The 13172-nt window shown below is 36.6% G+C and overlaps 1 protein-coding gene across 2 annotated transcripts; it reads left to right on the forward strand.

Moving 5' to 3' along the window:
* The first annotated feature begins 774 nt into the window (after positions 1 to 774).
* LOC109037588 (sugar transporter SWEET1) lies at positions 775 to 11542 on the forward strand. Of its 2 annotated transcripts, none has more exons than XM_019052349.2 (7): positions 775 to 1220; positions 4503 to 4598; positions 5777 to 5854; positions 7015 to 7137; positions 9443 to 9601; positions 9859 to 9978; positions 11208 to 11542. In XM_019052349.2, exons 2-7 carry the CDS (start codon positions 4521 to 4523, stop codon positions 11328 to 11330), a joined length of 681 nt encoding a protein of 226 aa, XP_018907894.2. In that variant the 5' UTR covers positions 775 to 1220; positions 4503 to 4520; the 3' UTR covers positions 11331 to 11542. The 2 variants fall into 2 exon arrangements, with proteins under 2 accessions (XP_018907894.2, XP_018907884.2); XM_019052339.2 differs by lacking the exon at positions 775 to 1220 and adding an exon at positions 3592 to 3694.
* The last annotated feature ends 1630 nt before the right edge of the window (positions 11543 to 13172 follow it).

The following is a 13172-nucleotide window of genomic DNA, read 5'->3' on the forward strand; positions in this document are numbered from 1 at the left end:
TCTTACTTGGGGAGGCATAATGTTCCTCGAACGTTGACATCTTGACAACATTATTTGGACAAGGATAATATGGATAATATCCTTCATCGGTAATAGAGGATGCGTGTTATCTTAAAATTGTATTCTTCGTTTCTCAGACAACCTGATCTCATTAGCAGTGCAAACACCTCTGTGCGATGCATACGCTTCATTTTACCCACTTGCGAAATTGTCGCAAAAATTTGGTTTCTCTTCTTCTCAATTGTGCTCACGAAATGAACGATGGAAAGAAAATTGCATGAAGCACCCTCCGTCTTTGCCTATTTCGATTCGCTTTAGACATTTATGCTGCCATGCTAAGGAAGAGCGCCGTGTGAATGTTTGCGAGAGTTGCCAAAGGTAGATAAAACACGTATTTCTAAAGAAAAGTCGTAGATAAATATTTTTCCTTGAAATTTTCAGAGATTTTAGATTTAATTGCGAACAAAACTATATCGGAAAATTTTGAAGAGAAAAATTCGCAATTTTTCCAGTAACGTTTTTGTCATAGAAAACATGGCAACCTCTGAAGGCTCATAGGCGTTCTTCCTTAGCACGGCAGTATGCGTCAACCTGGAAGACACCTCCGAAGTTCAAGTTTCTCCTGCCACTCGGCATCGCCGCTCTTAGTACGTAAAGAAGATAAACAATTTTGACGTGTAAACTTTGTGTTTAATGTCGCTATTACTGCTCCATTTTCCCCCTTCCTCCGATCCCGAAGGATTGTCCCATTCAATACGTGTCTAACGCTGGCTGTCACGCTTGGAAGACCGCGCAGCTTTCAGCGCTCGTTTCATCGGGTATTATTTTTCCGCCGGGAAAATCATCGTTCGAGTTTCGCGGACAGGGAAATAATGGGTCTCTCTCGTTTTGGGAGGAGCCTATTCCGTAATCTAGTGTCACTCTACTGATTAGGATTTTGCATTTTTCGGAGAGATTCAGTCTCGAGTATGTCAAATTTCACCCGTTCGATGGGGGCTTCGGTGAATTTTCGGCTTCTTCTTCGAGATTCTGTTTTTCCACCTTGCCATCGGAATTTTCCTCGACCCTCTGTAACGAAGTAATTGTGACGGTAGTCTGGACGCAAACTTTGTGAGATGGCGTGACATTTTCTCATTTCATTGAATTTACTTTCCGCGGAGATTTTACTCAGTGCCGTGGGCCCTCGTCGCAATTTCTGGAGCACATTTCCTCACACGTAGGTAAGTTAGTCGATATCCAAAGTGCGTATTTCCATTGCGATGTTTCAAAATTTCCGCTCCAATTAATTTTTTTTAAAAGAAAAAAAGCCAACTTTACCTTAAGCTTCAAAATCGTACACTGCCATGCTAAGGAAAACCGCCATATTAACACTTGAGAGCTAGGTACCAAATTTCCCCGGATAAAATATGTATTTTTGAGGAAAGTATTTCATATTTTCCCTTGAAATTGTCGGATATTTTAGATCAAAATGCGAACAAAATTATCTGAAGGATTTGGAGAAAAAAAATCAAAATTATCCCAGTAGATGCGGTTTTCACTGAAGGAAGTCTGGCAACGTCGGAATTCTCATACGGCGTTTTCCCACGGCAGCACAGATCGAATATTCTGCTGACAAAGACGAAATATCACCTAAGTTTTAAGAAATTAAGTTGACTGGTTTTACAAAGAAACAATTCTAGGTGGTGGTAGCCACCCCGGCCCAATTATAAAAAACTCCCCTAAAAAGTTGAAGACGATGGGTGACTGCTGCCTAACTAGATATACACGGAGAATAAAGACGCAGGAAATCCGCAACGTCTTAAAATGGAGATACGTGATTTCGTACTGTGGCCATCGAAGTGCGATAAACTTTACTGATGCCTCGTGGTCTGACCCAAGGAGCACGATGCAAAGAAAATATTGAAACGATTTTCAGATAAAGTTGCAATATTTTTATATCATTTGCTCAGTTAGTGCCAATTTATAAATGATCAAAAAAATGGGCTCCATGTGTGAGTGGGGTATTCAATTTATATGCAAAAAAAAAGTGCAACTTATTTCAATTTTATTGCAATAAATCTCATTGTAAGTGGAGTCCCTTCAATTGGTAGATAGGCAACATATTATACCACACTTCGATGCAATATCAATAACTTTGTTATGCGATTGAGATATATTGCAACCTGAGCTACTTTTGGGCGAGGGAATCATCGAGATAAAGAGAATAAGGACGTCTCTATCTTTGAACTGGTGTTTCTCTTGTTCCTACATCGGTCTCGGACATTTCGATGGAATTCGCAAATTTTAACCCGAGAGATCATTTCGATGGCTTCAATGGGAACATACTGCACCTACGTTGCATCGTCTCGTAGTGGATGCGATAGGATTGCGCAAATGCCCCTTTTTTATCTTTTTGGAGCTGCATAGGCTACAAGGATTTTTTGGTACTGGAACCTCACATGTTTGCGCGAATATTCAATATTCAACGAGGAGGCGTTAATCTGACAACCTTGGTAGTTTGTGGCAGATAACTACATACATCGCAGAAAACTGTTTATTCCCTCTTCACTTACGGGCATGTCTCTCTTCGATAGATAGCCCTCTCAGCAGGAATGGCCCAGAGAGCTTTCATATATGTTTAAAAAGTGAACTGGGGCCTGTGGCCGCTACACGGCCACCAACCACTGGAAAAAAACAACACGTAGGAAATCGTAGAACCACTATATTCAAATTTTATAAGAGATGAGAGCGGATTCAAAACCCGACGGTGCACCCGAAAGAAAGCTTATTTATCTCGGATTGTAACGTTATGCACCACTTTTATGTTTTATTTTTAAAACGCTCCATACAGTTTTTCTGGAAAGTTTCCGTGAATTTATACCTAAATGATCTCAAATAAAATTATCAAAATTTTTACGCTATATTTACGTTCGTTCTTTTTTCTTTTAATGTAACCAAAAAAAAATTAAATATCATCAGAGTTTTTGCATCGTAACAATGAGGATACATATTTTCCCAAAATAGTCGTAAAACTGGAGCAAAAAGTCAAGAATGTTTACACGAAGTTCTACAGCATTCTTACAGTCTTGTAAGCGCTAATATGCGTCGAGACCGACTGCACTGCGTTTGGCGCAATGCTAGAAGTATTCACGCAGTCTTGTAGGCGCTGATATGGGCTACGCGCCAACCACACTGTTTAGCGCAATGCGTGAAGTATTTCTCAAGTCTTGCAGGCGCTAATGTACGTTTAACGCCGGCCGCACTGTGTTTGACACGATTATTCAAACTCGCGTTAGAATAATTGCGGCATCGAATAATAGAGCTTAAAAGGCTTCTATGTTGTGACTTTCATTAGTTTTCCGAGTAGAGAATAAAGTTAGATAGGTCATCTGCAACGCCGCATTGCCGCGCGCATTCCTAGATAAGCATTTCTGTATTTCATCATTGATATTTAGCTTTTCCCGCCGAAGTTGCAGACAAGATGTATCTACCAATCAGAGAAGGAATTTATCCGGATAGACTTCTGATTGGCGAGATCTAGTTTTTGTTAGTCAACATAACCTCGTTTCGTTTACTCGAAATCAAAATCTGAGTCAGAGAAATTTGCTTTTTATGTCACGCAGAGACAATTGTCACGTCACTGAATTTGCCCGATTTCCAAAAAAGTGTCGATCTATCAACTCTCCAAGTGAAAGTATAATGTTTAAAATGACAGGTACACTTCCATTTATTTAATTTGCATCCAGAGCAAACATAATAATTTTCAGTTGAACTTTCTTCCTTTTAGATTTTGGGAATTTTCCCCCTCAATTTTCCACCACTCCTCCCCAAAAAAATTTTACAAATTAGGTACTTACGCCTAAATTGCGATTTTCGGTCGTTTTCTTGGTAAAATATTTCATTCAAATGAAAACTCCTTGAAAACTTTGGGGGAGGGTAGTCGCCCCATACTCATGCTGCCACTGTTTTGCAAGTGACAAACGCACTCAACTTACTCTCTCGATTGGTCTTTTGAATTTTGCTTCAAACTTTAACATGATGTGCACTGCGGGCTTATAATTGAAATTTTGTGTTTCTTGGGGGGACATAGGTAACACAGGTTAAATGGCAGAGTGTGATTGGTCGGCTATGTCTTATAGCTGCTTTGTTGTGCCTTTGTTAGGTGAAATTCATGACAAGCTAAAGGCACCTCTTGAGTTTCCCACAGTACGTCATGAATTCCACCTAACAAAGGCACCCCAAAATAGCAATAAGATCTAGCTGACCAATCCTGCTGCGCTGTTTAACCCATGTCCCCCCGACAAACACAGATTTTCATAAATTGGCCCGCAGAAGATGCAAAAATGTTCAATCTCCTTTTTCAAGATTCAGTGAAAGAATTGGTTACAACCACTGCTAACCACTTACAAGACGATAATGTCTGTGTTTGCTTTTACTTTATCCAGTTCCTTGCACTTTTGTGAAACTAATTTTAAAAGGAATCCAAAGCACTACAATAATCATACCTACCTCTTTTGTTCTAGATCATTTTTTCACATCGAATGAATCATGTCGAATGTAAAAGAGTTGCTGGCTGTAGCTGCATCATTCTGCACTTTGCTGCAGTTCCTTTCAGGAGGGTGAGACTATTGTTGTTCAATGGATTATTATTTAGCCTTTATTCATTGATGGAACATCATTCATTTGTGGAGAGTAGGCAAGATTAACTTTTAATCATGTAACCTCAATCCAGCCATGTCAGCTAGTAGTATATTTAACAGTGCGCAATCAACTGAAAATATTGCAATTCTATTTTTGATATTTTGAAGTACTTCCTTGAGACAGTCATATGGATGGCCAAAGTACAAAATAACTATCTCTGTTGCTGTGTTTCAAACTCTCCACTCCTACTTTATTTTTTCAACAAGGAAGAGGCAAACTTTATATCTTAAAATTTGCGCTGATTATTCTGCTAACAGAGAAGAAAAATCCAGGAAATTTTCAAGAAATTATGCTGACTAGTTTTCCGCAGAAAAAATAAAGTATGACAAAAAGTCTCCTATGTCGCAAAAGGAAAGACAAGGTTTCGCACTTTGGCCATTGACATGTCGCTTTACAAGTAATTTCTTATGCCTGAGAGGTTTTAAATTTTGAAAATTATTTTGAGTGCAATGTGGAAGGCAACTATTCGGGATCGTTTGAAAATGGAATTACCCGATGCCAAGTGGTCGAGTGGTTAGACTCTGTTCCAATTACCCAATTACTTGTGAATGTGAATGCCCAACATTTCGCCCAATACTGCGAAGATGAGCGGTCTCAAGAAGTTCCATTGAGTAATTTTCAGTAAACAGGAGAAATAAACCAAATTGGATGTGTTTACTTCGACAGTGGAATCTCTCTTGTTGCGTATTTGATTGAAGAAAAACATGTAAATTTACATGATGTTGTTCATCTAGAAGGGGCCTTCTTTCTTTAAGTTAATTGTCAGTATGAATATAACTGATCAGAAAACTATTGAACATTACAGAGATAAAATTAGAAATGAGTCGTGGAACTGATCATTAAAATCACTAGGTAGTATTGATAAACGAAACAAATTAAAATCAAATCAATCAATTAAGTGTTTCCTTGCGGCATTTGGCTCTCAGTGAGTTCTGATCTTGCATGGCACAGAGTCAATATAGAATAGAAACATATTAATACATTGCTGCCGTAAGGTATTAAAATAATAAAAAACGGAGGATAACTGTTCCACAGTATATTGACTATTTCTAAACATTTGAAAGCATTAAAACTCAGCTTGTCAATTTTTTTTCAGTTTGATATGCCGTCAGTATGTGAGACAGAAAGATGTTGGGGAGGACTCCCACCTCCCATTCATAGCTGGCTTTTTGAAGTGAGTAGACTCTTTTTTGGTCAGAAGATTCTTTTTATATTTTGTTGATCTTAATACTGCTGATATTTTCATTTAATTTGAAATAATGGAGTAAACCCAAACTTGATTAGCTATCGACTGAGTACACAGAGCTGCTTCAAAAAGAGAGCTGATGCGAAAATCAGAATTAGTATTTTATTTATGGAACAAGGTACTAATTTTCATTTTTCTTTTCAGTCCTGCACAAATTTCAGAGTATGCAAATTGTTTCAAGCCTCCTCAATTTTCTGCAACGCATATGGTTTTCGCAAAGAGGTCAACACAACTCGCTCACCAAAGTTTTGTTGAATTTTTCGTTAATTTTAGAATGTGTGCCAAATTGGCATTATTCCATGAGAGTTGAAAATCTGAAAACTGAAAAAGAAAATCTCTCAGCCTCCACAATTTTTAGGGCAAGTCCACAATTTGGTCACGATTGCGCTGTCGAGAACAATTGCACCCTTGACGACTTTTGTGAAAACTTCTAATTGTGAAGTTTAAGACTTGTTGAAAACATAAAGTATTCTCTATGAGGGAGGCGCAAAGAGAAAAAAAATTTTGGCTCGAATACAATGACAATGAACCCCTGTCTTGTCTTCAAGACACATTGGTCTGTCGCATGTGTCAAAATGCATTATGCATGCATAACATTACGGAAATCGAAACAAAAAGAAAAGGAAAAAACATTTAAATTATAAAGTCAAAGATCAGGGCTCAAAGAAAAGAAATGCATTTTACTTGTTGCTTTGAACAGATATACCAGGAAACAGCTAGTGGCATTAACCATGATTTGCAGAAAATACGGGATCCTACAATCTTAGGATTTCAGCAAATTTAAGGCAAATCCTAGGGCAATTTCCCAAACAATTTTTTTTTTCTTCCGATACTTGAAAAAAAGTGGAGCTAAGTGCCTTTATTTATTGTGTAGTCAGGCATTATGCCACAAAATTGGACATTTGGCTGTGAGGAAAATTGAAAACATGACCGAGAGGCAGAAATGTTGGCTCACAGGAAACGGTCAGCATTTTGGAACTTTCTGCACCCCTGGCATCAAGTTTCAAATGTTTGAGGTGTTTATCCCTATTCGCAATACTCTTTGTGCAACTATTCTTTATTTTTAACATTGAATGTTTTTTTTCCAGTTGTTCGATTTGGCTGTCTTATGGAATGGTCTCTCAAGAGTTCACAATCATTTTTGTAAATGCAGTGGTCTCGTTTTGTTCTTCAGCTATGCAACCACCCACTATATCTATTCTATTCAACGAGTAAGAAATTTTTCCAGAGTACTATCTTTTTGCATCTCTTTGTGACCACATCACAGGGTAAAGGACCCCAGCCCACAGAGAAGAAATTCTCAGCAGAGGGTTTTTTGTCTCCTTGGGTGAAAAAATCGGATTTGCACAACTCAACAAAAAACTTTTTTTAGTGTCCTGAAGAAAACGTTGCCAGAGGTTAAGTTTATTTTTGTGCGAATAGAAGGCTTAAAGTCATATTTTAGTCCGGCAAGTTTGTACCTCAAATGAAAGACAAATTAGGATCTCACACAGCCCTTCTCGGAACTACAATCATCACTACTAAGTTCACACACAATTCCCTGACTTTTCCAGGTTGCTGTAAATTCCATGATTTTTCCAGGTTTTCCAAACTGCCGGAAACCCTGCATCAGTGCAATCTCAAAAAGACTGTTAGTCACAAATTTCACTGTCATTCATTTGGAGTGATAGTTTCAGTGCCTTGTGCACAGTTAATTTCTTTTTATTTTAACAAAACGCAGGTTTCAGGACATTCCATCAACGATTTTTTGGGTGCACACCTGTTTTGCCCAATAGTATACGTCCACGCAGAAAATAAGCAACAGTAACTTGGTGCAAACGTTATGTTTTAGTCCGTATGTAAAATTGTATTGACAATATCGAAATGAGAAAATGAAGGGAGAAGGAGATGTTGTTATCGTAACTCAAGTTTCTAAATGAAATGTTACTCTCTTCTTTTGATTCATCTTTTCAAATTGTCATTGGTGAACATTGGATTTTACTTCTATCCTTATTTTCGTTATTGAATATACTGGGTAAATACCTACCTTTTTTTTTTTTTTTACTTCATTTTAAAAAGATTTTCATTTTTAAAATGTGACAAATATTTGTAAAACCTTTTCCAAGCAATGGCATCTGTATGAATCTCACTGAGCCTCAGTTTTGCTGAAAGAAACTATACAAAAATGAATAAAAGAGGGAAAAAAACCAAGAAGCATGCAATCTTTTGTTTTAACCCATTTGTACATCGATCTTTTAGAGTTGAATACGTTCAATTTTGAGCGTTTGGATGTGCACACAGTAATTTATTTATTATATTTTCCTGTAATACATTTTTTTTTTCCATCAATTCAAATGAGAATAACCCATGCAGAGTGTGCAAACATTTCGAAATCGTGAGTTGAAAAACGCTGACTCCACGAGTTTAAATATTAGAGCCAAACAGAGCGTAGCGGCACACTGCGTGCCGCCCCGCGCCAGCGCGACACGCTCAGTGGCGCCTGCAAACCTAACAGGGATACTTCACGCATTGCGCAATGCGTGAGGTATCCCTGTTAGGTTTGTAGGCGCCAATGCGCGTGTCTCGCTGCGCTGGTCGCCCTCGCCCGCTGCGGCGCGGCGCTTGTCAAGAAGATTTTATCTTGAATCAAGAATAAAACAGCTGAATGAAAGCGGGTTTCTGCTTGATGTAAGTGACTTTTCTTTTTATGTAAGCACCTTTTCTCCTTTAAACAAACATTATTTTCTTTACTGATTCACAAAGAAATCTTCTTGGCGGTAAATTTGAGCTTTTAAAAATGCCATCAATCATGATACGTTGGACGTTGGGGTGCCTTCAATCTCGTATGATACTGTGCAATACCTCCGTGGCGAAATAGTGGCTTGAAGCGCCGCGGCACGCCGGCGCCGTCGCGAAGTTATCGTACACAGGAAAAATCTAAGAGCCTTCAGCAGCGGTAAATCAAAAGGTTTATCCGGTTCAGGTATAAGGAGATGGGATTTTCTTGAAAGATAATTCAGTTCTGTTGCACCAAAGAGGTAAAGAGAGTTTTAGTGAATTTTCCCTCATGGAATTAACGCTCCCCCATTCTGACCAAAAAAGCTTAATTATGTATACAAGCAAACCGGCATTCTTCCAAGACATTATACATTTTCATCCAAAAACATCATGAGCAATTATCGTTTTTATTTACTTATGGACCAATTATCTTTGGGTCTCAATTGGTAAGTGGACCAAAACTCCTCTTACATGGACGTAAACTACGAGAAAAAACAGGTGTGCGGATAAGAAAATCGTTGACGAAATATCCCATAGTCGAAACGCGCACTTTTGGATGTTCACAATGACAGTAACTATTCCCTTGTAAGTCATTCACTCATCTGCGGAGGGTATCAGAATATTCATTTACTTGAGGGGTTTCTGATATCGAATTCTACATGATAATTTATTGGCTTCTGAATTGTTAATTTTTAAGTGAAACGTACATTATGAAACATTCTTGTTATTTTATATTAATGGCTGTTTTTCTTTTTACAGAATTTAGTTATTCGTGACTTCCTCATCTGTATAGTTTTAATCGGACTTATGAATATTTACATTTTAACGGGTATTCGGAGAGAAATTCTACAGTATCACATCGGAAACTTGGCCAGTTTCATAACAGTATTATTTTTTGCAGCTCCTCTCACCAACATGGTAATACTCAATTTTAAAAGAAAAATAATAATTTCAGAAATAGTACATTAAAAATGCATGATATGTACCTACAAATCACTCCATATTTTTCTGCAAAATTTTTTAATGAGTACATGAATACATTAACTTAAGCATTAACTTTAAGCGATAGCTTTGAATACTTTTCTTTTGAATACCTCACTCTCAATAATTTACAGTAATTCATTTCCATACATTTTCATGTAATGTCATTATTATTTTTAATAATTTTGTTGCAGGTGACAGTCATCAAAACTGGGAACGTGAGTTCTCTACCTCTACCTTTCATAAGCATGACACTTGTGGCAACATTTTTATGGTTCCTTTATGGACTCGTTGTTGATGACATTTATGTTCAGGTATTGTTTTTTCTCTTTTAAAGTCTCAATAACAAAAGTTAGTATATAATACTGCTTTTACAAAGTGGACTCAAATTATTATCTTTTCTGGAAAGCACAAAGGTCTGCAAATGGATCTTGTCTTTTTCTAAAAAGAATTTGAGTCCTTCATGTCCTGTAGTCCTGAGTTTGGAAAACAATATACATGAAATTCCACCACTTAAGAAGTTTTTACAATCTCAACATTTTGAGTTTTTATGTTCCTAAAAATGATATGGATACATTTTACATGCAAAATAAAATCTCTGTAACTTTAGGTGTAAACCTGAAAGGATAAGAATAAAGTATAATTTCTATTCTGTTTTTCATTTTGGGTTTTTAGGGGAAAATTCCCCAAAATCAAAAAAAAATTGAATGTAAGAGCTTATTATGGCTGCTCAAATATCTCCTAAGAAAAACAAAATAAATCGTTGGCAAAATAAGCGTCTTAAAAGTCAAAAATTTCCGGCCTAGGAAAAATTCTGATTATTTGGTTATTTTTAGCCCCAAGAGGGGTATTTTACCCTTTTTACGCAAATATTTGCATATTTAGTTTTCCTCTTGGTAATGCCAGTTTGCCATTGTTGCCTCTTGTAAATTCTACAGTGATATGAAGACAAGGGAAACCATGTTGTAGTTTAATCCAGCAAAAAGTGCCATTATGTTTTTCTCAAGTAGTGGAAAATCTGGAGAATTGGCATTACTAGGTAGGCTGCTTCACCTATGTTTGATAAATTATTTATAACAGATTTAGATAATGGAGATTATTATTGCCACATTGTGTGAGTTGCCGTTGTTCTAAGGGGATGTCCATAAATCACATCACCCACCCAGGGGGAGAGGGGTCTGGTCTGGAGGTGAATGACATGTAGCTGACAAAGGGAGAGGGAGGGGTCAAAAATTTGAGGAATGGGTGACATAATTTGCCCTAAAGATCTTATTTCTATTAATATGGAAATTTGATTAAGATCTTATCAAGTCCTTTCGTTAGTTTTCTTGGAGTCCACACCAAATAAGTTCACACACTGTTAGACGGCGATAATAGATCTTGTGACGTCAGTTCAGCATTGAAAATAAATGCAAGAATCCAGATGATGGATCTTCTGTTGCAGTCGAAAAGTCGGTAATCTCATTGGCTAGGGCTCTGTTACATTTTCCTGTGTAGTAATGTTTTTCTAAATTAACGTGCTTTTTTGTGTCATTAATTTCAGTTACCTAATGCAATCGGATTAGTCCTGGGTGTAGCGCAGCTCAGTGTGTACTTTTTGTACCGGTCCAGAAACCCAATTAAAATGTCACGATTGAAAGTGCCGCTGAATGAATATGAGCTGTGATCGGTAATTATTATCTCATCAAGTTCCTTAAATCTGCTCTCCATTTTTTAGTCCTCGCAAGGCTTGTGATAATCATTACTTTCTCTAATTGAGTGATGAATAGTCTTAAACATATATCATACTTTTTTTATCTTCTCTGTAGATGAATGATTTATTTATTTATTTACTAAGTAATTCCATTGTTCAATAAAATATGTTAAGTTATTTATTAATTTGACTTCTAATTCCTTTCCTCTTAACCATCATTATTACCATGTTGGTGCAACAGCAACCTTACCTCTCGTTTGCAAATGAAGCTTGTTAGGTGTAACTTCAGTTTCCAAGGTAGACACAATATTGATAAATCATGAAATAAATGCACGTATAATTCTTTCATTATTTCTTTTTAATTAAAAAAACATATTACAATATAAACTTATAAAAATTTTATCCAAAAATCAAGTAAATTTTTTCCTCGGTAATTAAGTCTATTTGATGATATGATTGGATAGTTGTTGAGAAAAGTCAACTAATCAAAGCTGGAATCTGGATACAGACAAGTACCTCTTTAAGTATCCTGAATTGAAGTGTACAAAATTATGTCTGAAGGAACGTTTTTTTCCACTTTCCATCAAAAACAAAGTAAAAGTGCATAAAAAAGCCTTTTGACCTCATTTTCGGTAATTAAAAAGGGTGAAGATCTTGAAGTTCAACTGAATTGGTAAAAAATATGATTTGGAGCTGATCTAGTTAAGGTGCAGTTTAATTTTTAATTCTTCTACACATTTCTTGTTACTCATCCTAAGACGGGGCGACTGCAAAATATCAAAGTATTCCTGCAATCTAAAAATCAAATAATAGAATATTGCAAAGAAAGTTCTCTGCTAAATTTTGTTACGCATTTTAGTTGAGAAGTTGAGCTTGAACTACATTTAAAAATTTGACCAAACTACATTTAAAAATTTGACCGAACTACATTTAAAAATTTAACCAGTCGCAGAGGGAAACAGTTGCAGGAAAACGGCAGTTCTTGGAAGAAACACCTTCATTGAGAGCCTCGTGTGTATCCCAAGGAATGGTTTACACCAATTATTTCATTTGTGATATATTTGAGGAAAAAAGATGACTAATTTTTAACAAGAATGTACAATTTCATGATTTTGAGTTCCCTCAGTATCAACAAAGCATTCCAGTAATGACTTGGTGATAAAACAAATGTTGTAGGTGTCAAATGCAAAAAATCCTGCTTTTAGAAAATTAAGTTAACTGTTTGAAAGCGTATTTTCATTGCTGATCGGTCGAGCCAAAATGGGTGGATCATAAGATTTTGTATTTTCTTAGACGCAATTATAATTTTTCGGGACTCACCGGACGGATGGACAGTGGAATTCTTGCAAACGTTTGAGCCAAAAGTAAATCCTGAAAAAAGTTGGATTTGGAATGACCTGATAAGGATGGTGGCATCCAACAAGCACCAATTTTGAAAGCCTAACCTCAAATCTTTCCCAACCCTATTATGCTCAACCACGGAAGTCATTTTCAACCAACTAACATCAAAAATACACTTTAATACTGCCAATACAGGCACTTTAACAATCACAAAAAACTATAAGAGTTCGACCAACAAACTGATCAAGCTCTTAGTAACTTAGAAATGTGTAAAAAATTCTGAGGAAAACTGAAATTGTTCCTTACATGTCTTTATTCTGAGGTTAAAAAAAGAGTACCCTTCATAAATGCTTGCAGCTACAATTTTTTTAAAGTTTAGTCGGTCGCCATTAATCAACCGTTTTGAACAACCACCCCCAAAAAACCTGACAGTTAAAATAAGCGAAAAATCTAACACCTATTTAATAATTAAGA

This window comes from Bemisia tabaci, chromosome 10, assembly GCF_918797505.1.
Source record: "Bemisia tabaci chromosome 10, PGI_BMITA_v3".
Taxonomy (NCBI): domain Eukaryota; kingdom Metazoa; phylum Arthropoda; class Insecta; order Hemiptera; family Aleyrodidae; genus Bemisia; species Bemisia tabaci.

What these genes read in the sequence shown, in the direction of transcription:
- LOC109037588 (XM_019052349.2), top strand. Translation starts at nt 4,521, where the DNA reads ATGAATCATGTCGAATGTAAAAGAGTTGCTGGCTGTAGCTGCATCATT. An exon ending in TTCATAGCTGGCTTTTTGAA is followed by an intron (nt 5,855 to 7,014) that starts GTGAGTAGACTC and finishes TTTTTTTTCCAG; the next exon opens with TTGTTCGATTTGGCTGTCTT. An exon ending in CAGCTCCTCTCACCAACATG is followed by an intron (nt 9,602 to 9,858) that starts GTAATACTCAAT and finishes ATTTTGTTGCAG; the next exon opens with GTGACAGTCATCAAAACTGG.